The sequence below is a fragment of the Neopsephotus bourkii genome, unplaced genomic scaffold (genome assembly GCF_033783945.1).
Source record: "Neopsephotus bourkii isolate Nb327-2 ecotype Australia unplaced genomic scaffold, CSIRO-AGI_Nbou_v1 NB_804, whole genome shotgun sequence".
Classification (NCBI taxonomy): Eukaryota; Metazoa; Chordata; class Aves; order Psittaciformes; family Psittacidae; genus Neopsephotus; species Neopsephotus bourkii.
In genome coordinates, this window is record NW_026901300.1 from 1249586 (window position 1) to 1276821 (window position 27236).

The 27236-nt window shown below is 52.8% G+C and overlaps 2 protein-coding genes across 6 annotated transcripts in view; both read right to left on the reverse strand.

Moving 5' to 3' along the window:
* The window catches only part of GTF2IRD1 (GTF2I repeat domain containing 1), a 63394-nt gene extending 53829 nt beyond the window's left edge, over positions 1-9565 (reverse strand). For 2 of the 5 annotated variants that reach the window (XM_061355463.1, XM_061355461.1), the window contains exon 1: positions 9183-9563. The gene's annotated coding sequence lies outside the window, so the exon portion shown is untranslated. Of the gene's footprint in view, positions 1-9182 lie in introns of all 5 variants that reach the window. The other 3 variants (XM_061355465.1, XM_061355462.1, XM_061355464.1) reach the window with 2 other exon arrangements.
* An 11246-nt stretch (positions 9566-20811) lies between these two features.
* LOC133213325 (CAP-Gly domain-containing linker protein 2-like) overlaps positions 20812-27236 on the reverse strand; it is a 106039-nt gene continuing 99614 nt past the window's right edge. Inside the window, 4 exon segments of the mRNA XM_061355488.1 lie at positions 20812-22585; positions 23162-23221; positions 26641-26807; positions 26810-26825. Of these exon segments, the coding sequence (XP_061211472.1) occupies positions 22574-22585; positions 23162-23221; positions 26641-26807; positions 26810-26825 (255 nt within the window). The 3' untranslated portion in view covers positions 20812-22573.

Here is a 27236-nt window from a genome sequence, read left to right on the forward strand (position 1 = left end):
ATAGTTATGGGGAGGGGAAAGAAGAGGGGGACCCCAGCACCACATCCTGGCCCTCACCCAGGCGATGCCAGCATGTAACCCAGCTGCTGCCATTGTGCTTTTGGAAGGTTGGAGCCACAACGAGAGAGTAACCAGGGGGAACTGGGTACAGGCCATGGCAAAACCCACCTCCTGGTCCAGGTATGGATGAGAACCCTATAACATGGGAAAGCCAACATCCCAGAGCATCCTCAGCAGAGAGAACTCCACATTATCTTTAATTATCAGGTTTGAAATAATAAAGGATGCCCCCATGCTCTAGTGCAATGATGGCAATCTGGCATGAGCCCAGCCATTAAAACAGCCCTTTCCAGGAGCACCCGCAGGCACCCATGGGACACCCACTCTCTGCTCCATCCATCAGCACCACCACACCGGGTCCACAGTGCGCCAGAAGGGCAGTCAGTGTGGAAATACACATCTTACGTGCAGAAAATGTAAAACAAACCAAGTAGAAGCCAAAAGAAACATTCAACGACACCTGTGCTGCTAGGGGAGACAGAAATAAATCAGTAATGAAGCCACAACCCAAGCAGCCTATTTTCAAAGAGGACTTAAAGACGATGGGGTTTGTGCACCAGAGGTGTGGAGGGGAGGAAAGCATCGCCCTCGCCACTGCTAAAGTAGAGGAAACTTTTGCATGGCTGCGGTGAAGCTGGAGCCGGCGTTTATCATGGAGAGGCTCACGCACAGGCAGCGACAGGGCTGGATTTCTGCAGGTGTAATTCCCACGGAGATAAAGACCTTGTTTTTCAACACACGGCAGCATCGCACATAAATTACAACAGCAAACACGGGGAAACAAAGAGGTTTTCAAGAGAGCTCATAATCCTCCAAGGGGCAGCTTGGGGAAAGCCGGCGGGCAGCGATGGAAAGACAACACGGGAGAGATGTGGGGCTGATCTCATTCCTTCCCCCTCCCTGTAAGGGAATAACCCACCTGAACGATAAGTATTTGAGAGGCCCAGGATGCTGGGATACCCCACTGCTGCCTGCTCTTCCCTGCAGGGATTCAGCAAGGAGCCATGGGAACGGCACGGATGCTGCATCCATCCTGGAGCTAGGTCTTTGCTGTGGCAGCTAGCACCGGGAAGGCTGCGGCTGCACCGCACTGGGTCACTGCTCTCAGGTCATGCTCACCGCTCTCATACGTCTTTTCTTCTCCCCTCTCTTTTAAAATAAGATAAATAAATGCACCCTGACGCTAACAGTTTTAATAAATGTTTAATGTTAAAGGTTGCTGCTGCCCGCTCTCGCCGCAGATCCGTTTAACAGCACAGGGGCTGCTCCGTTTGAGCTGTGCTTGATCGGGGTTCCAGCATTCAGGATGCTCCTCTCCTCAGCTGGGCATCTCCCAGGGATGCTACTGGGCAGTGCCAGAAACCTGCAGCAAACCCCAACTAACCCCCTGCTATCAATGCAAGCTCCCAGCAGAGCTTCATCTGGGTGTTTGCATTCTGGGGGGACAAAAATACCAAGCTCCCAGGGTAAATGGCTGTAATCTCACTTCAGGGGGTTCGAGGTATTTTCCCCAGAAGGATGAGATGAAATTACAGCCTGGTGATGCCCCTAAAGGGTGCAGAACAATTAATTTTCAGTGATACTCCTCTAATGAAGCTAATTTATAACCTTGTCAGAAGGCGCACACAGACTTGGGGCACCAGCACAGCTCCCTTCTCCCTGCCTGCTTTTCCCAGGATGAAAACCTCCAACCCAAACCCCAACCAGGATGTTTATTTAAGGCCCAAAACCCCAAAGGCACTTTAAACAAGCAGAGTTCCTCACATATTTTGCCGACCAAGCGCGAACATTCCTGACAGTGATTGCAAAAGGGCTTCCAGCACCCACAGGGGTGTGGGGGGGTCCCCGCTGACACTGGGGCAGGGTCATCCCACTGCTTGGGTGAGAGCAAGGATGATGCTGTGGGACACAGGGACCTGTGGGCATCTTGGGGTGTCCTTACAGACCAGAGCATCCACACACATCAGGGTCTCCATGGCTTGGCAGCATAGTGACACAGTTGTCGGGCGACTTGCCAATGATCCTACCACCATCCCAACAGCCCTACTGCATTCCCATGGGAATAAATCCTGGAAGGGTTCAACAGCTCATCCCTGCTAAAAAGGGAGGACACTGGGTGGTTAAAAGGGAGGAAACCATAAGGAAAAGCCTTTTCTCCAACCAGACCAACAACCCGTGCTCCTCCCAGGACATGCAGGGTGGATACTGGTGAGAAGGATCAGGGGGAAGCACTGCAGCAGCTCCCCCTGCTCCACCAGCACCACGCAGATGCATTTCAGCAGATGGTGGATCGTAACATCATCACATTTACCTAACGAGATTGCTTTATTGTAGCCCTCCAACAAGAAAGGGAGAAGATCTAAAGGTGGCAACTCCTGGGCTTTGACAACCAGGTGCCATATATATATATATATTAAACCAATCTATAAACCACAATTTCAGAGGTCGTGTTAATACACTGATTTTTCCCCCCTATACTAAACCAGATGTGACTCATCTGCAACAAAGATGTACAAATCAATGCTTCAAATCTTCTAAGTGACAGGGAGCAGAGCTGCAGTAGCAATCTGTGTGATGCCAGAGGTGCACAGGGCTCAAACCCCAATCTACCCATCCAGGACAGAGACAGCATTCCTCCAGACAAGGACTGTCATTCACTGCATGCACAGCAAATGGGGTCCCAGCCTTCTAAATACTAATGCAGTACAAATAATAAAGATAATTCCCACATATTTAATCACTACCAGAGCGCTGTGTAGAAATGACAACCAGGCCCCTACTAATTAGGGAGGTGCAACCCTGCCTTTCCTACAGGTTTTCCCATCCCTGTCTCTTAACCTGCAATGGCAAGCAGAAAACTGACCCGATGGGGAGGAGTGTGACTTTGACAGGAGCCTCAAGTAGGTCCCAAAGCCCAACTGCAGGAGGCACAGCCCCATCACACCAGTACTAGGGCAGATATGCCAAAATACCCATTCCACAGAGCTCAGCACTGGGCCAGCCCTGAATGCAAACCACCCTCTAAGGTCCGTTTTGGGAAACTCCAAGCAGCAGCATCCATCCAGGGGAAACCCTACTCTTGCCACACATGTCCCTCTGCCCCCTGGGGTCTCTACCATGAGCAGGGTAAGGACCAGCACCCCTGGTGCTCATCTCAAGCCTCATCCTAAACCTTTCAGCTCTTCCCATTGGCAGCGCCTGCCTCACCAGCCTGCCCCGGTGCAGTCACCGATGCGACGTGCCACACGTGCTCCCTGGCACACAGCCCTTAGAGAGTGGCCGGGCTTAGTTTCAAGCACGAGGATTGCTGCTAATTAGAAGCAGGACTGGGTTTGACCCTTTCATTTGTGTCTGTTGGCACAGGAGGGCTCTGCCCACCTTCAGGCAGCCACCTCCATCCTCAGACGGACAGCAGGAGCCCTCCCTACAGCCCCAGGGCCAACCTTTGATGCCACGAGGCTGGAATTCCAGATGAGCAACCCGGTGGCCAGTGTCCCAGGGCAAGGTCACCTCATGCAACCATTAAGGAGTGTCTGGTTTCTCAGGTAGGAGACATGTCCATGCAGAAGCAGCTGGAGGTAAAGATGTGAGCTCTGCTGAAGCCTGGGCATGGAAACAGACCCATCCCTGCACATCATCTTTTAAGGATGGGTGAAGCATCTTTTCACACAGCAACTGCATAAAACCAAGGAGATCTTCACCCACTGTGATGGATTCATCTCCCCAGTGTTACCTTGCTCTGGAGGACTCCCTCTCCACTCATCACTTTTCCCTAAACCACACTGACTACCTCTGTGTTCTTCCACGCAGCAGTTACCAAAGGGAAAGCTCTTCGCCTCCTATTTTTAGTGAGGGAGAAGGAAGCCAAGTGCTCCTCAGTGGCCTCACCACTGGCACAATCTGTGTCTGGGATCCCACGCATCCATCCCCTGCCTCAGCCAGGGATAGGGCTTAGCCCCAACCTCTCTGCCAAATGCCTCTTCTCATGTAAGGGGATTTTTCAGCCCACTTCAAACTCCATAAAGCTGCTGGTCACCAGGGCCTGGGCACCATGCACTTCTGAAGCGTGCATACCATAACATGGTTTGTGTTGGAAAGGATCTTAAAGCTCATCCAGTTCCAACCCCTGCCACGGGCAGGGACCCCTTCCACCAGAGCAGCTTGCTCCAAGCCCCTGTGCCCAACCTGGCCTTGAACACTTTCATCAACCCACTACACAGGGAGGTTTCTCCTCTAGGAACGTCCCAGCTAAGCAGGACACAAACCCTGGCAGTAACAAATCACACAGCACCAAAACAGGCAAGAAATGCTCCAAAAAATAACGAAGGTTCCAAAACATCCTGCCCACATTTTCCTCATGGACATCTCCAAAGGGGTATATGCTCCAAAGCACGCTCCGAGCTCCCCAGCTGTACTCAGGAGGTCTGTGGTGCCACAGAAGATGAAGACAGACACCTCATCCCTCACACAAGAGGTGGAGATCAGCTCTGAGGGGGATGACATCCATGCAGACAGATGCAGCAACAGAGTAATGATCCTCACTGGTTCCCTGCTCATCCCACTGAGGTTAATTCTCCTCCTAAACCAGCCAGACCCACACGGAGCAAAGACAAGGCAACACGAAGCCAGAGAATTCAAACAGAAGCGGTTTGCGTGCAGGAATGTAAATCCCACATCGGCACAGCCTGCTTGAGGAGGGAATTCTGCACCAAGTGCTTTTCTTCACAGCGTCCTCCCCATGGGAAAGCCTTGCTGAAACTGTAGGGAAGTCCCTCGGAAATCACCACCAAAGTGTTTGTACGGTGGCATTTGACAGCAGCTCCCAGACCAGGGTGGGACACGGGGGTATTCCCACAAAAGCGATGCCCCAGCTGCTCCAAGGGATTACAGTCATAGAATCACAGACTCATTTGGGCTGTATTTTAAGATCACCCAGCTCCAACCCCCTGCCATGGGCAGGGACACCTCGCACTAGACCAGGTCACCCTAGGCTCTGTCCAACCTGGCCCTGAACACTGCCAGGGCTTGGACCAACCTGGTCTAGCAGAAGGATGAGCTGTAAGGTCCCTTCCAACCCGACCCCATCTGTGATGCTGTGATTTCTCTGCAGCAGCCCCCATCCCAGCTTCAGCACCACAGGGGTCACCACACAGCGGGGCTCAGCACCCACCCAGACTCACCTGGGCTCAAAGCACATTCAACCAGTGGGGCTGCACTACACACTGAGATGGCAATTAAGAAACATCCCAAGCCCCCAGCCCATAAAGCCCACCCAGACCCCAGGCAGCACCCAGCCCTGAGCCTCCTGCAGCTTCTGACCAGGTGAAGGGTTCCTGAGCTCTTTTCACAGGCAGTGCTTCAAGAGATTTAAATCAAACGTGTCCTGTGAAGGGACAGCCTGCAAGGGGCAGAGCGAGGTCCTGAGAAACCTTGCTCCTGTCTGCAGAGACCTACCATGTCCCCAGCAAACCTCCAGCCATTGCTGCTCTCTGCCCTCAGCCCTGCTGCTTGGGCACAGCATCCTGACGGACACCAGAGTCCCTTCCCTACAGCTTCCAGCTGGGCTCTTCCCAATAAATGAATCAACAGACACATTTTCAGCTCCTGGATGGGTACCTCCATCCTTAGAAGGGGCTCCCAGTAGGTACTTTCCTCTCTTTGTCCTCAAGAGGGAGGCTACCGGTGGTGGCAAACCAACCCCATGTGCCTTCAGCATCTGCTCCCCACAAAGCCCCAGAGGAGGCATCTTCTTGCCACCAAGGTGCAACACAGGTAAAATGTGGCCAGAGACCAAGAGCACAGGCACCAACGCAGCCGCTCATACATCCCCTTCCCCAAACTGTTACCCACCAAAGATGCCCAAGCCCAGCCACACTGGGAGCTGCAGTCCCCATCCTGCCTCTTCTTCCATGATGAGCTACCAACACCTCCGCCCGCATCAGGCATCTGCGGATGAATCCTGGTGGCACAAGGAACAACCGCATCCATCACCCATCCGGCAGCGCTGGGAACAAGCCCTGCAGCCATGCCAGGGGTCAGCCCCATGGCAGGCAACCAGCTGGGGACGAGCCTGGCCATGACTGGAGTCCCTCCGCATTCCTCCAGCCTGGCTGCCAGGGTGCAGTCGCCAGAATTCCCAAAGGAAGTACGGGGCATTGATAATTGCCGAAAAAAATCTGAGCTATTTCCTGCGGGAGCAGCAGATGGGAATCCCCCATCGGCTCCAGCAGCAAGAGGTCGCTGTTTGGGGCTGGGATTTTGGGGGGTTGGGGTTTTGCTGTTCTTTCCTCCTTCTCTGAAGCTGAGCATCGCTCAGGTCATGATTCCAGGTGGGACAGACAGACCTGTCCCCTCTGTGCTGGCCGCAAAGTCCACCCTTGTTGTCACCTCCTTCCCCACACAGGGTCCCACTGAATGTGCGGAGGGCACCGCATCTCCTGCCCGGGCTGGTAGGGCAGGTTGTTAAATACATCCCTGAGGAGGTTCCTTCCCTCCTCTCCCAGCTTCTCATTAGCAAACCCAAACGAACACTGACCCGTCCTGCATCGACACATGAAAGCCCTCCAGGAGGAACAGCAGAAGGAGGTGGTGGTGGCCACCAGCACATCAGCCCCTGCCTCCTGCTACCACCCCGTAAGAGCAGCTGCCTGACCCCTTCCCCTGCCCACATCCAGCGGTTTCACATCCCAAACCCATGCCCTTGAGAGGCAACACCAGCTCAGACAGCAGCAGTGCAGGGGAAAAACAGCAGCCCAGCCCCAGAGCAGGTGCCCTGTCCCCAGCAGGCACAGGGACCCCAGCTCTGTGGGGCAAACAGAAGAGTGGGGGGCCTATGGGTGACCAGAGCCACGCTGTGCTGCAGCAGCTCAGTTGTGACCCCGATACCTGACCGGCTCCTCAGTATCACCCCGATGGTGGCGGGGACCCGCAGCAGAGGAGCCATTGGCCCCCCAGCCATAGTGGGGTCAGGTCTGGCACCATCACAAAGCTTCAGTCCAGAGCTGCTGCTGCTGCTGCAGTTTCCACAGGAGCAGGGAACTCCTTGGGCTCAGAGGGCGACGTGCAGAGAGCGGGTCTGGGAGCACTGGTGGGCACCAGAGACCTGGGACCTGCAGAATTAAAGGTGCTTGTGGTCCACAGGATTGTGCCCCAGCTGCAGCACTTCCCACTCCAGTGGGAGCAGTGTGGGGAACAGACACCCTAAAGCTGGGGCTCCTGTCGCATGAGGCTCCGTGCTGATGTCCACAGGCACTTCCAATGTCCAGAACTAGGATGCCAATAGGCAATGTATGTGCCAGGAGGCCGAGCAGCAACCCCAAAGTGCCCATGACACCATGGCTCTGGAGCGATGCTCAGCAGCATCAATGCCTCCCAAAGCTCACCCAGGCATACCCGGTGCCCACCACGAACACCCAGGACCCACAGCACTGCCGGGACCAAGGCTTGCTCCGGCACCAGATCACCAACAGGATCGCTCCCATTTACAGCTATCACAGATAAACCCTGTGCACTGGAAGGACAAGGGCACTGGCTCCCTGGGGAGCAACTTACCCCCACCACGGCCATCACCACGCACCAAGAAGCCTGTGCTTGCCCCCAGCAGCACCGGGGAGCCGCAGAGGACGCCCATCCCTGCACGCCGCGGTCGCGGTGCCGAGGCCGGGCTCCCAGCACAGCTGAAGCCCCGAGCGCTTCGTCAGCTCAACCCTGTGTTGCTATTTCCAGCCCTGCTGCTGCCTCTCCCCGTGCCGGAGAGGGGGCGAGCCCCAGCAGAGCCCTGCGCCCGGCTTCCACCCTGCCTGGCACCACCACACACACACACACACAGGGCAGGTGCCGGCCCTGGAGCTGCCTTTGGGATATGGGACACCACTGCGGTGATGGGCACCAAGGGCTAGCCGGCGATACTGCTCCTGCATCTCTCCAGGATACCCCCTGCAGCACTATTGCCCCCAACCCTTCATAGCCCCCCCCCAGCCTTATTGCCTCCTGGCAGCCCCCCAGAGTCCTGATGGACCTCACCAACCCCAAGCCCCACCATCACCCCCAGGATTCCTCCCCAGCAGCTCTAATGCCAGCCCCAGTCCCAAAGAGCTCAGCATCCCCCAATATCCCCAGCATCTCCTCCAAGCCCTACAGCTCCACAACATCCCTCCCAGCCCTACTATCCCCCAGCATCCCTGACAGCCCTACTGCCCTGCAGCATCCCCAGCCCTAATGCCCCCCGCACCACCAGCACTACCCTCCCCCAGCATCCCTATTGCACCCTGCATCCCCACAGCCCAAATGAGCCCAGCATCCCTACCAGCTCTGTTGCCCCATGCATCCCCCTGCCCTATCACTCCTCCCAAATCCTCAAGCCTTTACATCCCCTCCTGTAACCCCCAGCCCTAATGAGTTCAGCATCTCCCCAGCCCTACTGCTCCCCAGCTCTATTGCCCCAATTCCTATCACCCTTCAGCATCCCTCAAGCCCTAACTACCACCTTCAGCTCCTCAGCCCTAATAAGCCCAGCATCTCCCCCAGCCTCAATGAATCCAGCATCCCCACAAGCCCTATTGCTCCCTAGCACCTCCTCCAGCTCTACTGCCCTTCTGCATCCCCCCCCCCAGCCCTAATGCCCCCCTGTACCCCTCCAGCCCTAATAAACCCATCATCCCCCCCTATCCCTATTGCCCTTCAGCATCCCCTCGGCCCTAAGCAGCCCAGCATCACCCCCAGTGCTATTGCCTCACAGCACCCTCCCCCCCGCTCTGTTGCCCCCCACTCCTATCACTCCTCAGCAACCCTCAAGCCCTAACGCCTCCCTATATCCCCCCAGCCCTATTGCCCCCTCAGCATCCCCCAAGCGTTAATGCCCCCCTGCACCCACAACAGCCCTATCACCCTCTGCAGCCCCCAGCTCTACCACACCCCCCAGACCCATTACCCCCAATCCCCATCCCACTGCCTGCACCCCCATCCCTAACGCCCCCTGCGCCCCTCCAAGCCCCATCGCACACAGCACCCCCCGACCCCCGCACCCCCCAGCGCTCCCCACCGCCACCCCTCAGCGCTGGTACCGGGGGCACACGGACACACACGGAAGGGGAAGGGGAAGGGGGGGCAAAACTTTTCCTTACCGCGGGCGGCTCGGGCGCGGCGCTCCTGCCCTCCCCGGCGAGGCTGCGCGGAGCGGCGGGGGCCGGGATAGAGCCGGGATGGAAGCGGGATGGAGCCGCCTCCCGCCGCTTCCCTCCTCCCGGGCGGGGCCCGGTGGGGGCTCAAAGGGAAGGAATAAGGAGCGGGAGGGAGGGGGGGGGGTGGGGGTGGGAAATAAACTCCCCCCCCACCAACCCACCCGGAGCTGGAGAGGGAGAGCAGCTCTTTGTTCTGTAATCCCAGTAAAAGTGCCAGCCATTCGCCCCGCCGCTAATCCCAGCCCCGCTCAACGGCACCATCCATTGGCTGCCATTTACATACGGGATTAGCCAGCCCGATAACCGGACGGGGGGGTCAAGGGGGGGACGGGACACGACGAGCTGGGTGAGTCCTTTCCAGCCGAGCCGGGGCCGCGCCGATCTGTACCGAGCAGTACGGGCTTGCGGCGGCTCGGCACGGCCCCGGTGCGCTGGCCCAGTTGGCTTCCTAGGGGTGCAATGGGGACCTATCGCCACCTGTCGGTGTTGGCATGGCTGGGTTTGGCACGGTTTGGCACTGTTATGGCTCCGTGTACTGCGGTCCTTGGCTCGGTTTGGCGTGGTACGGCACGGTCTGGAGTGGCATGGCTCAACACAGCCCTGCTGGGCATGGCGCAGGTTGGATGGCTTGGCTTGCCTCAGCTTGGCATGGCCTGATACTACACGGCTTAGCATGGCACAGCACCACTTGGTACACTGCAGGTTGGCATACCTGGCCTTGGCACGGCACAGCCAGGACATGGCCTGGCACTGCATGGCACAGCTTGTCCCAGCACAGCCCATCCTGGCAGATTCGGAGTTCCCCATCACCAGAGCCAGGCACTGGCAGCTCCCATCCACCCCACTGGCACTGCCCCCATCCCCATCCCATTGGCGCAGAGGCTGAGGATGCTCTTGCCATTGGGAAGAGCGGAGCTGTGAAGAGGGAATGGCTATTTCCCGAGCTCCTTGCTGCAAATGAAGGAATGGCAGATTCAAACAAATGAAGAACTATTAACAATAACTCGGCAGCGTTTGAACCTCTGAAGTTTGGGAACCGCTGACGGCTTTGCTTTTGGAGCACACATTATGAAGCTGCTCCGTTAGCTGGGATTTGTTTTAAATAAGTGATGATTTATCACTGCTCCAGGGCCAGGGGAGGAGAAACCGCTTTCAGAGAAAACACTACTTTTTCCCAGTTTCTGGAAGAACGGGAAAGGGGCTTTTTGGCCCTGCCAAGCCCCATGCAAACACCTGGCATCCCCCCTGCATCCCTCCCCGTGTCATCAGGCCTGGCAAACCCATTGTGCTGGTAGAGCAGGCTGCATGGGGGTCCCAGCAAACCCCATGAAAGATGAAGGGCTTAAGGGGATGGGGCTCTGTGGTGCAGATTTGTCCCTCTATGGAAGGTCTCAAGTGGAAGAAGGAAATGAGGGCAGCTTTTGGGTAATATCTATAAGCTCCCACCCAAACCCACCCACTAACATTAATTGCACTAGGTCACCTGAGCGGAGGAGCTGAACAAGGGGGAGCTGCTGGAGCAGGACAGTGGGTTTATGTGCAGGCTTTGCTCTCCTGCTCTTCCCATGGCTCTCCATCACCTCCACAGGACGCTGCCATCCCAACACCATGGTCCCTGACCCAGGAAACTGATGCAGCCTGAAAGAAATGGGGGACAACTGTGCTTTGATCCAACACCCAGCTCCTGTGTCCGTGTGTGTCCACTGCTCTGTGCTCCGGGTGCCCATTGTGGTGGGCAGAGGTTTTGGGTCCTGCCTGTGGACATGCTCCGGTCAAACTTGTGCTTGTTCCTGCTCCCCAAACCTGCCCTCCATGGGGCCAGCCCTGTGGCTGGCTTTGGGGTCACTGCTGGGGACCAGGAACCAAAATAAGGTTGAAGACCCTCAGGTGCCACCTTTGGTCACCGATGTGTGAACAGAGAGCTCAGTCCCCCTGCCCCCAACAGAGCCTCTGCTTTGGTGCCATCTCCACACGGGACTATGGGCTTCAGGCGGGAGCTGGAACATCTGGTGGCACCCAAGATGTTCTCCAGATGTTCCACTGGAACTGGGTCCACTCAGCCCCCCTGAACCCCCATCCTCTGAGGACGTTCATGCTTATTACTGGGGGGTGGATCCAGATTATCTTAAAGTCCTTTCCAACCCTCACTATTCTATGATTCTGTTAAAGGATGCCTGGTCCGGGCAGGGGATGATGCGATGGCTTAAACACTTTCTTGTCCCATCCGTGCAGGAACCCAACGGAGCAGGATAAAAGCGGGGGCAAACCAGTTTATTTGGGGGCCAAAACAATAAGCGGCACAAACCTGTGCAAGTAGCAAACAGCACGAGAGGGATGGTTTAATCTGCTCTATCTGCAGCAATAAAGAAGTTCCTTGTCGCAGCGCTGACAAAAGAAAAGGCAACATCGGCAGAGAACAATCCTATCTGCAGGAAGATTTCTCTTTTTAATTTGTTAATTAGTGACTGCTGGGCATCACAGGAGCCGCTGGTTGCTCTGATGTGCTGATTGCTGCTGTCTCCCGGCGGAATTGGAGAGCATAAAAATGAAGAAAAGACAGAAAAGCTGCTGCTTTAGAAGCGAGAAGGAGGAAAAAAGTTTTAGTAAGGTCAGGGGGGATGTAATTGAAATAATGAGGTGGTTCCTTCTGTCCTGCAGGGGTTTGTGTTCCTCTGCCGCACCAAATCGCGGGTTAAACCAAGCAAGGCAAAACAAAATGGTTTTAAATTATGGATCAAAGCGTGGGACGTTTCTGGCAGCCCCCCCTGCAACCAGCACCTTGCAGCTGGATGGAGGGAGCTGGCATCACCTGGAGCCGGGCTGTGAGACGTGAAAACAACACAAGGAAAAGGCCAGAGGAGCAAGGCCTGGGGTCTGTGGCCCCAGGTGGGAGGCTCTGAGGGTTGGGGGGGGAAAAAGAGCTTTCCAAGCCGTTGCCTACACTTGTAAGAACAACACATTGTGTGCACAGATGGGTTTGGAGCTGTATTCAGAATGGTTTGGGTTGGAGGGGACCCTAAAGCTCATCCAGTTCCAACCCCCTGCCATGGGCAGGGACCCCTTCCACTGGAGCAGCTTGCTCCAAGCCCCTGTGTCCAACCTGGCCTTGAACACTGCCAGGGATGGGGCAGCCAGAGCTCCTCTGGGCACCCTGTGCCAGCGCCTCAGCACCCTCACAGGGAAGAATCCATCCTGTCCCCAAACCAGCTACTATGGGGACAGCCATGCACAGAGGCAGCCCAAGGTACTATTAATTCTCTTGCAAGATACATGCCATTAAGTGAAACTATAAAGGATCCCCTGCAAAACCCAGGCTGGTAACTATTGGTTCCAAAAGTATTTGTAGAAAGATCAAAACCCCTCACCTCTGTCTCCGTTCCCTGCCAGGGCACAGCACTGGCTTACAGGGAGTATTTACCCTGCCTATCTGCATGGAACACATCTATTTTTGTGCCATCTGCCTGCAGTTGTGCCATCCTTAGAATGCCACGCTGCAGGAGTTTGCTCCAGTGCAACAGATAAGATGCTTTTCCAGCTGTCTTGAGTGTGAACCTTGAGTGATTTCCATGCTAATGGGAGCCAGGTGAGGCGCTCCCAAACCGGAGCCTCCAGACTGGGGAGCAGAGCAGGGAGATTTCCCCTTTCTGACCCTTCCATCCTTCCCAGCTCCATGTCACCTGGTAGGAGGAAAGGCCCTTTCCTAAGCAGACGTCCTCTCCAGCGTTGGTTTTGGGCCATCACTGCAAGGGATGGGGAATCCTTCAGGCACCCGTGTGGGCAGGAAGGATGCAACAGGTACCAGCAGCATCCCTGGAGAGATCTGACAGCCCGACCTTTGGTCCTAGTGTCCTTTCTGCAGACTTTGGGAATCCCAATGGGAATGGGGAAGCTCTGTCCATGAAAATCCCTCTCTCTGGCACAGGAAGGCAGGCACTGGGGTTATCCCTGAGGCAATTTTGGCTGAAAGCATCACCTCCTCCAGCCAGCAGAGGACAAGGGATCACTGCCCCTGAGCCCTGCCCATGGTCAGGCTGATGCTCACCCATGTTTAACCAAACCTGCAGTTGAGGTGACAGCCCCAGCACTCAACGCTCAGTTTCACAGGGAGCATCCAGCTTTGCCCATGAGCACCTTCCCCATGGGCTGTCCCTCTGCAGAGCTCCTCACCCCTATCCCCTGCCCGGGCTGCTTTAGGCCCCCCCAGCTCACTGCCCAGCAAACCCATCCCCCCCGCAGGACCCATCCCCTCACATCCATACTGGGAATGAGCCAAGAACACCAGTTCTCCGCAGACAGGGGGTCTCAGTGCCCCTGTGGTGCTGCCCACCCCACCCGAGGCGCCCTTGCAGCACCACACCAAGGGCAGGAGGCATTGACATTCCCGCTGGGTCTGTGCAGCACAAAAGTAAACTTAACGGCGTTATCCACCGATCTGGTAATTAATACCCTGGATGCTTTTCATTGGAATGAGCCAGGGCCAGGACATGCCGGGGGTTTTAATGAAGGGCTGTGCTGCAGCCGTGCATCCCCTCGGTTTCCTCTGGCAAGGGCTGTGCTAAAGGGTAGTTTGAGGGCTGTGGGGTGCCTTGTGCCCCATGTTGGATGCCCCTGGGGTAGTCCCAGCCTTGCACCCACCTCCGCAGCCCATGCAGCCCTCTCTCCCTCCCCGTGAGCTACAGCAAAGCACCACTGGGTCTTGTCTTAAACAAGATGCTTTGAAGGTCTTTAAACATTAGACAAGAAGCGTTTTCCCAGGGTGTTCCTGTGCCCATCTGGGGCAGGGAGCGGGCAGAAACCCGCTGCCCAACAGCACCAGGGATGCCGGGACCGTTTTGCTCCAAAACTGCTGTATCTTTAGTTGATCCTGCTGCTATTTTTAATACAGATGCCTTATTGAGATTCAAATGAATGTTTCAAACCCTCGCTCCTTTGCATAATTCTTTTTAATTAACACTTCAAAGGTTTGAACACAAGATCCATGCTATTTCCCTAACGAAGTTGGCGGAACCTCATTCTCCCCCAAAGCTCCCCTGCCACATTTCCAAGGGCTAAACCAGGGGACAGGTCTGTCCTGCATATGCAGGGATGAGTGTTTGGGATTAGGCTCTGCAGAAATAGGAGCTAAGGGAAAATACTGGGTCAATGGGCAGGGGATGCTGTGCATCACCATGGCCCCAGCCGGTCTGGCACATGCTGGGTGGCAAAACAGCCAGAGCCTGGTATGGAAATCATGGTGTTTGAAAGAACTATGGTCAAGGTTAATACAGCCATGGCCCACAGGTCAAATAAAACCTACCCCAAAAGGGGCACCCCATCTCCAAGGTCAGTTTTTGGTCACATTTTCCACCTTCTTGGTGCCCAAAATGCCCAAGACACTTTTCTGCCTTCTGACATTGTACTTTAGAAGCAAACCCTGAAATGATCACACAAGTACATTCACTAGTACGAGCCAGAGCTTTTCCTCAGCTATCCCAAGAGCTGGAACAATGCGAAGCCCCAAGGGCATAACAGACCCAGGAGAGAAAGAGCAATCGAGGTCCCCATCCCAGCTTCTCTCTGTCCCTGTACCCATGGGACCTCCCTGTGGTGGGTGGGAGCAGCCCCAGTTTGCAGGATCAGGCCCCTGTGGAGCAGCGTGGTGCAACAAAGGGGGGCAAAGAGCTTCAGTTTCAATTCCTGCAAGCACAGAAATGATGAGACACAACAAAACTGTATAATTAGTAGGATTTAATAAGAGACTGTCCCAGACATGCAAAAGAAGGAGCCTTTGTTCAGCTACAAAAGACATTAATTTGCAAATACTCTTAATATTCATTTTTGTTATTTAGACTGATATTTTGAAAGTCTCCGATAAAATGAGAACTCTGGACTAAGCATTCCAGTTGCCTTTCCAAGCACAGGAATCCAGCTTTGATGTTCCCCTTGATAACATCTTTTTAGAGCCTTGACTGCATCAAATTAAATTCTGATTACCCTGATAGTGCAATACAGCTTCCAAATGTATTCAGGTGACTTTTTGTTCTGGAAGGAAATTAGCTATTTTGACAAGGATGCTTGTTAGGCAGCAAAGGGATGGGGAGGAAACAGCCTTGCTGGGGAAGCAGCACATTCCCAGCCCTGATTCCAGCCCTGGGGCTGCTGAGCTCTTTGACACTGGGGCTGCAGCAGGGAGGGGACACGAGCAGCCCCTGTAAAAGCCAAATAGCATCTTTGGTGGCTCACAGGTCTCCCGGCACCAAGCAGAGAGCTGGTACATCCACCCCATCCACAGGGAACATCCCCCAGGGATGTCCCTTGGGAGGCAGGTCCAGCAGGAGGATGGTGGTTAGAGCAGGGCAGCCACATCCCCACAGAGATGTCACCTCTGCATGTGTCCCGATGCACTGCATGGCTCATCCCTGGATTAAACCCACCCCTGCAGCACGCATCCAGCTCTAGGCACAAACACAACATCCCAGAGGATGAGCTCCCTAACACAGATGAGGATGGACTTCCCACCCATCACTTCTTCTGAGCCCAAGCAGCAGGTTGGGATCCCTGCTCCATCCTCACCCCATCCATTCACATGCAGGGGTCCTGCTCTGCGGCCCAGGCTCCGCTCTTGGCTGGATGCTGGGATGAAAATAAAGTGCAAATATTATTGTTGGCAGAGATTACCAGCTCCCCCCCTGTGATTCAGGCATCTTTCAACTTCATGTTTTATTAATCCTCGCTGTACAATTAACAGCAATGTCTGCAAACAAAGGCATGTGCTACAGTGTTATCTCTGTGAGATACCAGGACTTGGGCACTTGATTGTAAATATGCACCTTAATGAATGATAGTGTGGAGCTACAGAAAAGATGGAGCTGGAGTCATCTGCCCTGAGCAGGGACACAATGCTCATGGCCTTTGCTTCCTGCCCTGAGTAAGCAGCTCCTGCCCAGAACCCTGGGAAGGGTTCAATGGAACATTCACCATATGGATAAAGGCTCCTGCCCCCATAAACAGGCAGGTTTGGGGGACATCTCCCTCCAGGACTTTTGGCCACAAAAGGGGACTTGTTTGGTGACCCTGCTGTCAGCGTGGGGACAGCCCAAGAGCTGTGCTGGAGCAATCCTTCCCTTACTGGTGCCTTGCACCAATGGAGCAGAGCGTGACAAACCTCCCTGAACCAGTGCATCAAACCGGGTCTGATCCATGACAGTGGGATCACACACAGGAGCCATGGCCCTGGGCCAGGATCCCACCCCTGCCCAGCCACAGCATCTTCAGACCTGTCATGAGCAAGCACCAGCCTTGGGAAGGGAAGAGCAAGGCAAATACTGAGTGCATCAGCTTGGATGCTGGGCTGAGCCCGGATGGATGTTCCTGTGTCCAGAGATTTCTCCCAAGCAAAGTTCAAACCAGTCGTCCTGGTGGACGACAGGGTGACCATGAGCCGACACTGTGCCCTTGTGGCCAAGAGGCCAATGGCATCCTGGGGTCTATTAGAAGGGGGGTGGTTAGTAGGTCGAGAGAGGTCCTCCTTCCCCTCTACTCAGCCCTGGTGAGACCTCATCTGGAATACTGTGTCCAGTTCTGGGCCCCTCAGTTTAAGAAGGACAGGGACCTGCTGGAGAGAGTCCAGCGCAGGGCAACTAAAATGATTAAGGGAGTGGAGCATCTCCCTTATGAGGAAAGACTGAGGGAGCTGGGTCTCTATAGTTTGGAGGAGATTGAGGGGTGACCTTATTAGTGCATATAAATATATAAAGGGGGAGTGTCACGAGGATGGAGCCAGGCTCTTCTCAGTGGCAAACAATGATAGGACAAGGGGCAATGGGTACAAACTGGAACACAAGAGGTTCCACTTAAACTTGAGAAGAAACTTCTCAGTGAGGGTGACGGAACACTGGAACAGGCTGCCCAGGGAGGTTGTGGAGTCTCCTTCTCTGGAGACATTCAAAACCCGCCTGGACACGTTCCTGTGTAACCTTATCTAGGTGTTCCTGCTCCGGCAGGGGGATTGGACTAGATGATCTTTTGAGGCCCCTTCCAATCTCTAACATACTGTGATACTGTGACACTGTGATGCTGTTATTCTCCTTCCAGCCGCCGGAGGACAGTGAAGCACTGGCAGCAGCTCTAGGAATCGGCAGTGCTGTGACCCAGGGTCCCACTGTTCTTACCCAGCTATGTCAGGAGCTGCGAGCCCCTGCAGCGCACAGGGAGCTGGTGGACAAACAGAACGCTTTGAGAGACCTGGGGTTCACAGCAACTCCTACACACCTTGAGAAAACAAGAGCAGGGTATCACAGACCATGCTGTACAGACCACACTACAGCTCTGAAATACAGCTGCATGCCCAGCTTCCATGGTGTTATTGTCCAGCACCTGGGGCCCCATGCTGGAATCAACTCACCATCTGCAAACTGCCCCAGTTCTTTGGAAAGGGTTTAAAACTTCCAGGTAATCCTGGTAGGGGAGAAGCTTAAGTTCAGGAAAAGAAGCAGCCAGGAAGCAAGTTAAAAAAAATAAAATCCCCCTTTTTTTCCGGGTATCTTAAGACAGCTGTGAACCCATCATCTATCAGCAAAGGATATACACACAGCCCACAGGTGCAGGAAAGCATGGCAGGAGGAAGTACGGATGCTTTCTTGCTGTGTGTGGGGCTGCTGAGCTGCAGCACAGCCCTTGGGCACTCCAAGAAATTCCAGTAAGAGATGCTGTGCCATGAAAAAGCCCTGGAGTAAATGACCTTGGTCCAGCCCATGGGGGACAGCAGAAGTCCATGATGCTCACCTGCAGGCACATGGTGAGAATATAGGGAAAAGAGGCAGGAGCTGGGCTGCACAGGGTGCTGGCAGCAACCACAGCTTGCCCTGGGACCACTCCACAGCAATCACACATTCCCTGGGCTCTAAAGGTCTGAGGTGAGTGAGCTGGAAGGGATGAGGATGACCCAGTCACCACCTCTGGCCTTGCAGAATCAAGATGGCACCACTCAAATGAGTATGTGCCTCTCTTAAGATACAGGGAGGTGGGTCTAGGGCAGCACTTCACAGCACCCCTTGCATTGGGTGCTGTGAATGTGTCAGAGAGGGACAGGGGAGATTAACAGAGGAGAAATAGTCACAGATGAATAAACAGCACTGTACTCCATGGCTCAGGGGATAGCCAACAGCAGCCCCGGGAAAGAGCTGATGCTTGGCTGTTTACAAACCCAGATGGCAGCTGAACCCCAGTGCTGATGGCTCCAGCTCACTGCTTATCCCATCCACTTCCCTCTCAGCATGGCTTGGGCACTGCACAACACCCTGAACACACCCCAGCAGCCCCAGGGTGCCTGACTGCAGCCACAGAGTTTATTGGTTAGTAAGGAGCTTACCACACCAGCAAGCCAGGACAGGGGGTGGTACATGAATACACATGTGGGGTAGTTACAGACTGAGATTTGTACAGAGGAAGAAATAAAGTGAATCAAATAACAAAATAGACATTAGCAGTCAAACCTTTTTTTTTTGTCTTTTGGTTTTATATCATACTAACAAAATCTGATAGCCAAAAAATGACTAAACTACAAAACTGTAATACATAGTGTACGGGTAAAAGGTTATCATCCATTTATACATCTAGTATCGTCTTTATTATGGTAACTTACACGAGGCCTATAGGATCTTAGTGTATTAATAACTCCCTACAAGATAGTGCTGAGCTGCTAAAGCTGCCGAACAACGGAGTACTGGAATTTTTGTTAAGACTTTTACAGTGTTATTTGAATCATTTTGTTTGAATGAAACCCTCATGCATCTCTAGTGCAAGCCAGAGGAAGGGTTTGTGGCTGGGAGCAGGCAAGAGCTGCAGAGCCTTGGCTGGTAACTTTGCACCCATCGTTCAGCACTGGCCCAGGGCTGCCCCTTTCTCCAGTTCACTGGCTGCTGTAGTAGGGATAAAGCTGAAATCATCAGGCAAGACTGATTCTTTTCCCCTTGGTCTAGAGGGTTAGAAAAGGAACCACTAAAGATGGAGCATCCTCCATGGCAAAGACTTTGTTCACTGGATGATGTCTCAGCTTTCAGCAGGAAAGCATCACTAACTGTTGGGTACCGCAGCTGTGGGACGGCTGGTGTCCCAGCGGGTGCCAGCCCTTCCCTTGGTGCTGATGACTCCAAAGATGCGCTGCCTCCTCCTCCCCACCCTGTGCTGGTGCTCTGGGGCATGATGTCAGGACTCAGCTCCAGATGCAGCACCAGCACAGCATGCACAGGCTGGGAGAGGGGCTGGGGAGAACACAACCACCCCCCCAGGCCCCTGTACCAGCTCCTGGGGGTCAAGATAAAGCAAGGCTGAAGCCAAAGGGAAGTGAAGGCACAAACAGGAACCATCCCCTGACCAGCAACAGGAGATGGGTGCATCAGTGCTCCAACACCCTTGCAAATCTCCCCTGAAGAACCAAGCCAGTAAGATCAAATACTGTGAAGTACTTTATACACCACCACATAGGCAAAAATAGCACTTAAACTTACAAATAAATAGAGGGATTGGGGAATCTCCTCCTTGTCCTTCCCAAGTTTGTCCCTAGTTTGGTCTCTTACGAGCTCAGAAGGGCAGCCAGAGGCAGGTGCCCTTGGGAAGCCTGTGCCAATTCTGGAGAGGGAGAACATGGGAGATGTTCAAACCTGGCTGCTTTATACAGGGTTGAGCTAAAACCCAGATGATGCATGATAGCATGTCCTGCTGATGCTGCAGTCAGTCCTGTTTGGGGAGCAGCTCCCCAAAGCAGGGTGGAATACAGAGGCCCTGGCTTTGCCCCACTGCCCATTTCGGTATGGCCCTGCAACACAAGGCCCACACACAGCCTCTGCGGTAAGCAAGTACTTGGCTCCTGGCTGAGCCTTAGGGACCCCCACAGCTACTTACAGCCAGAGAAGGCCATCAGCACTATCTTTAAACCAACCCTGACCCATCTGCTGCAGGTTTATATTGTCACCTGAACTGACTGGGAAGACCCACAGGTCTGAGCCACTCGCAGGAGATGGTCCCTGGGAGGAGACAGGAGCCAGAGACTCCTCCAGCTTGAAAGTTACCCTGACAACTTCAGATCTCATTAACAGAACTAAATAGATGGCCCCCATAAGTCTTCCCAGGGGATCCTGCCCTGTGCAGAGCCAACGGTTCATTGAGGGAGGTGGAAAATGCAGGCATCTCCTCTTTATAGATGAGGGCAACTGGTCACAAATCACTAAAAGACCTACCAGGGAAAGTAAGCTCTCAATCAGAATGGGCTCTCCCACCGGCAGGTGCCTGGGAAGCCCTGGGCTCAGAGATGGGCAGCATTCCTTTAGCTCCACTCAATCCAGAGAGAGCTGCAGACACCAGAGACCAACCAAAGCAGTGCTTTGGGAAACACCAGCCCACAGTTCTTACAGCCAGCAGCTCCCAGAGAGGTATTCACTGTCACAGGCTGCAACAACAAACACTCCCTCTGCAATTTTCCTGAATTGCTTAAGAGATGAGTACATGGACCAGGAAGATTTTGGAGATAACCCCTGTGATCCCTTTGGAAATTCTCAGAGCTAGGCAATCTTCCTGATTAGTAAAACTGATGAAGCAGTTCTGCCTCCCCCTGCCATGCACAAGATTTAAGCTGTGCTTTCTGTCCTGCTTTACACTCACCTTCCTCTCTCATCCTCCCTCTGAACGGAGGGAGATCACCAATCCTGCATCAAGTGAGCAGGGTTCAGTGTTGTGTCATAGCCCAGATTCAGCAACATCCTCCTCATGGTAGAAATGCAGCCATGAAGCCCATGTCTTTCCAAGGTTGCTTCTGGCTGCTCATCCTTCAAGGAAGCAGGAGTCTGGCAACCCATGAAGACAAAGTAGCACAACCTTACAGGAAATGAAGGCAAAAGCTATGAAGCTGACATGATGTGATGTTCATTTGCCTGGGGTCAGGCTCAGATCTCTCTCAGTGCTCTCTTCTGTCTTGTCCTGTTTCACAGATAACCCATCACAACAAAAGAGCTTCTGAAGACTGGAGGAGTCAGGCACTAACTAGAGAAAGCCTGGTGAAATATTGCTGTGATTCTTCCCTGTGGTACTGCTGGAGTCTCACACCTTTAAAAGCATATTGTCCCTTTCCTCCACCCTAGTGTCCCTTGGGAGCTGTGGTCAAAGTTAGAGAAGGGTAAAGCCTTCAGAAGAAGGAACAAGATCCTTGCCTGGGCCTGCACGGCTATGTACAGACAAGAGCTGTGTGAGCTCTAGTCTTGTATTCCTTCTGCTCCAAATGCTCATACTCAGGTCATACACAGAGGAATGCTGTACCCATCCAATACAGACAGCTGCTGCTGCATGAATGCTCAGAGCAGCACCTCAGCATTTTGTATTCCTGGCAGAAGGGGATGGGCATCATACTGCAGAGTCAAGGAGAGCTCCAGAGAAAGGCCAGGCGATCCCTGATCAGCTGTTAAATTAAACAGGCAAGGAGGGAACCATCTCCACAGGGCATCTGTCCCACACTGACTGCAGCCAGCACGGAGCTCTCAGGCCAGTGATGAGGTGCAGCTGTGGAGTCCTGTGCTCTAAAAAGGCCCAATAAAACACATACAAGTGATGGGGATCAGGCTGGTCAGCCTTGTTGTGGGGCAGGGCATGGGCAGGCCTGCTCAGAGATCTCTGCAGGAAGAAAGGCCAACCACAGCTCAGGTTGCCTGTCCCCAAACAGCACTGGGTGAGAAACAAAACAAATATTCCCCTGAAATCAGATTATTTCCCAGGACATGCTAGGATACAAGCACTAAGTGCAGCCTCCAGAACACCAATGTCTTCTACAAGGTGGAGGGAAACACATCCACACACCCCATCTTGCTCAGCCTACACATGCCAGCATGAACAGTCAGCCCAGCAGGTTCCACTTGCTTGTGCAGGTCTTCAAGACAGCAGCATGTGTGGAAGGGAAGGGACAGACCAGGTGAGAAGCATCAAACACCACAAGCAAATCCTTTTGGAGTTCCTGTGGGATACTGGGACTTGCTGACACTTCAGCCACCATTTGGGGCAGCCATCATCCAGACCAGGTCAGCTGGTGGGACAACAGCAATACAAATTCCATAGTCAAAACCAATACAAGTAAGAAACCAAACGTAGAGAGACCTTTCTGCTCCCCCCTGGAACAATGGCTGTCTTGGAAAACCAGACTGCAGGATTGTCCTGACTACATCAGTTAGTGTATTATAAATATTGTCCTTCTTTAAAGTGAAAATACTGTGTCTGGTCTTTTGGACATGCTAAAGCCAAATGTGGTACCATTTTTCCTGACAGTGCACAGGAGCTGATATTGGCCTGAAATAATCCTCTTCACCTCTTCTCTATCAGAGCTTCTCCTGGAAGAAAAGAGACCTTGTTAGGCAGAATGAGGGCAAGCACAGAGGCATTTCTACAGAAGAGGAAGCTGAGGCATGGAGTGGAATGCCACCAGGCCTGCCATGCCTCTGCTCAGTAACTCACACCTCTTCTCCTACCTATGTGGAGATGAAGTCTGAGGCTACAGGTCTTGTCCTACGTCATGAAAACTCTGGCAGAACATAACAGCACATCCCACAAATGCCACCCATGTAAAGCAGATGGCAGAGATCTAAGACCAGGCAGCTTCTAGCAGGGGCTGCCAGAAGAGCCGTACAGGCACTAACCCAGGAGACTGAGGAGAAACTCCCTTGTCATTGCTTCTCCCAGAGCAAGCACCCACTGCACCTCAGTGAGCATCTCACCAGCACGTTCCTGATGGCCTCAAGTGTTTTTTTATAGCATGGTGATGTTCCCATCATATGCCTGAGAACTGGTTTTTGATATGGGAACGACACAGCCAAACTCTGCTGGCAGAACAGCCTCCATCTAAGAGCTGTCCCCAGCACAGCAGGCAAGAAATCACATGAAGCAGTCACATTGTGCTGATCACTTACCTCTTGTTTGTGGGCTTTATCCTGCTGGTGAATCCCGTTAGCAGACCCAGAATTTCCAGTCTGCAATGGAGAATGGACAATACTTGCTGAAGGACACAGAGCCTAGTGGTTTTGTCTACAAGCTCTGAAACCTGGCAAGACTGCTATCTCCTTCCTTAGCAGCCCACTCCACATAAGGAAAAGAGAAGCCAAAAATTCCACCCCACATTTGGCAAGAAGCTTCCTGCCCTCTGCACCCTGGCCCAGTCCCCACATGCTGGATTCCATCCTTTTGAGCTACAAAACATCCCCCAATGTCCTCCTGGACACAGACCCACTCTTCACTTCTGACTCGCAAATCTCAATAAACAAACCCTCAGCAAAGGGCAGCGTTAGCTGCAAAACACAGCACAGTGAACATCCCAGCACTGAAAAGGACATTTGCCATTCCCAGCTTCCCATCTCTGGGGACGAGTCTGGCAGCCAGGACAGGCTGGTCTATCTTTAGAATGCACAAGAACTTTTAAACATTTATAATGTTTCTTTAGGAGGGATAATATGGAGCCCTTCAGCTTCAAAAATGACAGTACAACCAGCAGAAACAAGAGAAGAAAGCTGCAGCCTGAAGTCACAGCATGGCAAATGTCAGTTGTTTGGGTCTTTGAAACCAGATACACAGTTACTGGTGAATTGCTGATGGCAGCAAAACCAGATATTATAGGGAGACAAGATGACAAGGTTTAAAAGCCATCATCAGAGGAGGCCCAGCTACACAGGTTCTTTCCTTATTGTAACCTCAAAGGTGCAATAAGCAATCCTATGGAACAGAGGTTTTGTTTGGGCAGGAAAAGTAGGCAGAGATTCAAACTGAGCTCTGCTTTGAAAGCCTGAACTGCCAATGTTTACCAGGCAGTGAATCCTACCCAGATGGATGTCAACAGCGCTGCTGTAGTGACTCAGCCCTGGGGTCTGCACGCGCTCCACAGGAGATTCAGGCAACAGAGCCTACCATGGCTGCAGCACACCCAATCTCTGCACTAAGCAGCTATCAGGTACTAGGAGTCAGGTTTGAAATTTGGTCTCGGTACATGGTCACAATAATGAAAAAAGTGGTGCAATTCACTTGAAATGAAATAAAACAACTCCCAGAGCAATCACTGCCAATTCTCCAAGAAAAGGCTCAAGTGCCAAATCCTTCTCGCTTCCTGCACAGCTTGTGTCTCCCAAGACATGGAGAAGATAAAGATCCTTTTCCTCTATGACAGGACAAATACTTTTCAGCTGCAGGCATGGAAAGAGCAAGGCAGCAAGTACTTGAGGATGAGATGAAGACAGTGCCACTATGCTTCCCCAGCTCCTGCACCTCCTTTTGTCTAACACCAAGGCCAGCCAGGCACACCAAGGACTGCAGAGTGTGGTGGCTGACTAAGGGAGAGCAGCAGCAGCTTGTGGTAATTACAAATTTCCTTCTTGAGCTGCAAGGTGCTGCAAAGTGAAGGCTTTACAGACAAAGGGAGAGTGGTGCCAAGGCAGATCCCTGGGCAACAGCTGCTGCTGACAGAGAGGAGACAGGAGGTCAGAAGGTAGTACAGAATGGGTTACAGAAGACATGTGGCTCCTGGGGAAGAATCATCAATTCACTGACTAATGCACCAGGATCTCTTTAAACTAGCAATGTCCTCAGGCTCCACCTGAAAGCCCCCAGTTAACAACTCCCCTTCATAAGAGAAAGGATGAACAGATATCATACTGAAACTAGGGAAGCTTTGATCCAGACTTCTTTGTAACTAGGCACTTTAAAACCCTGATATCAATAGAAGTTTGAGGCCTTGCCTCCTGCAGTAATCCCCCAGCTGTCTCCCAGTACCGTGGCTTGTAGTTGAAGGCATAATACTATCTTGTCACATCTCTAAGATTTAAGCATGAAAGTATCAAAGCAATACCAGGGATAGATTAGCTGACCTCATAAGGTCCACTCCAACTCACTTTATGGAAGATTAGTTATCTTCTACAGCTGGGGAAGAAATAATTACCACCTGCACCACCTCTGGAGGTAGGAATATGAAACAGAAGACTTCCTTTTCCTCAAAGGACTGAGCATTAAAGCAGAGACTAAACTTTTCCCACCCCTCCCACAGCTTCCAGCAGATGAGGCTGTCATGATGCACTTTCACTTGACACATGGCAATTACAGCAGGAGCTAAAGTCACTCCAGAGGTAGTAACAGGATTATAGTACATCTTGGACTGCCACTAACTTGTCATCACGACTACAGCTGTCCTGTCTGGAGCTGGCAGACGGCTGCCTCCGCTGCACTGCGGGATATAGCAACTTGTCTGCAACACACAGATGCTCAGCTGAGCCAGCAGAGCTCTCAGGGCTGCAATGTCTCCCATGCACCCTCCTCCCGGCTCTCTCCAAGTACTACTGTAATGCAGAATAGCCATTTGGTGTATCTGCAAACTGTGCAGAAGACACTGCCATGGGAGGACTAGATTTGACACCACCACCCCCCCACCACCGATTACCTACTACAAGACATCTGCACCTACATCAGGGAATGCAAGCTCTCTGCCCATTCTCCGTAACTAGTGGCTTGTTTTGTACTATGCTAACATGTCTGTTTGAATATGAATTGCAGCTCATTACTCCAAGAGAAAGACATTTTTTAGCTAAGAATTTAAATGAGCAAGCAGGTGAGGAGCACTAGTGCATCTGGGCTCTGAAAACCATGACCTGGTTGCAGACACAAGAGAAGACACAGCTAGAAGAGCAATAAAGGACACGAAGCACAAAGCTTGGCACAAGGGGCAGGTCACTTTGCATGAGGAATCAGCCACGGCTTAGACACGAGATGGAAAGAGGCAAATGTGGAAAGCCAAGCCATCTGCAGCTTTCAATTTCACAAAGGAGGACACAAGACAAAGGACAGAAGCACTTCTGCTTTTGTCAGAAGAAACACAGGGAGACCAGAGGAAGCTGAGAAGAGAAGGCAGTAACCGGAATGGGATCATTCATGGTCCATCAGCAAACCCAGATCAGATACAGAAGTGCCTTCAGGAGCTGGCAAGAGAAATGGAAAACTTTCCCAGAGTCACCTCCAAAGTTTCTGCTTATGAGTTGCAAGGAAATAAAACTTTCTGAGAACAGGGATGGCAGAAACCTTCAACCTTCATGTTACAAATTGCCTGTACCTCAAGGATATGCAGCCGCACGTTGTAGACAAAGAACAGTTAACTCATGCTGCAACCTTCCTCAAAACACCACATCTAGCAGTCATTCTTGCAAAGCACAACAGGACCCATAATTACCAAGTAGTGAGGCTTTTCTTCATTCTAAGCTACATCTGACAGAACTAAGTCTTTCCAGACTGTTTCAAGCAGAAAGAAAGGGTCCCAGCTGACTGCATCACTCTCCACAGCACAGGGCAAGATCCCAGGAGGTTGCTCAGGACAGATCTGAGGGCTGAGCAACCTGTGAAGTGATTGCTGATGCTCTACCTGTGTTTTCTCAGAAGAGAGCCTCATTGCTTCCATGAGTTTCTCCATCTGGTGGCCCTGCTCCAGCGCATTGCGCAGCACATCCTCTGTGCTGACCAGCCGGTGCTGCAGCCGGATCACCTCTGACTCTGATGAAGGGTCGATTAGGGAGTATCGCCGCTGATCGACACCGATTTCTCCTTGTCCTTATACAGCAAAGGGAAAATAAGCGCAGGTAAAACCAAATCACAACAGAAACTAAGCAAAGTAGAAATCCACAGTAACTCAGTACAACTGTGTTTTGATTTCAACAGCAGATGGGGTCAGAGCCCAACTCTGAAGGTAACTGTACAAGCAGCACTTCCAATTCGTTCCCAGCAGAGCTCAAATATGTTATTCACATTTCAACCACTGGAGGACACTGAAGTACACAGGAATTGGAGGGCATTGCTTATGCCTAGAACAGAATGTGTAAAACAGTGTGGGGTAGCTGACCTTCACTTTCTCCCACAAATGTTAGCCTTAATTAGCCATGGATCTAAAACCTATGGTAACAGAAAAACACTGGAGAAGGACACAAGGACGTTTTTACTACTTAATGAGTCACTGCTAAGCCA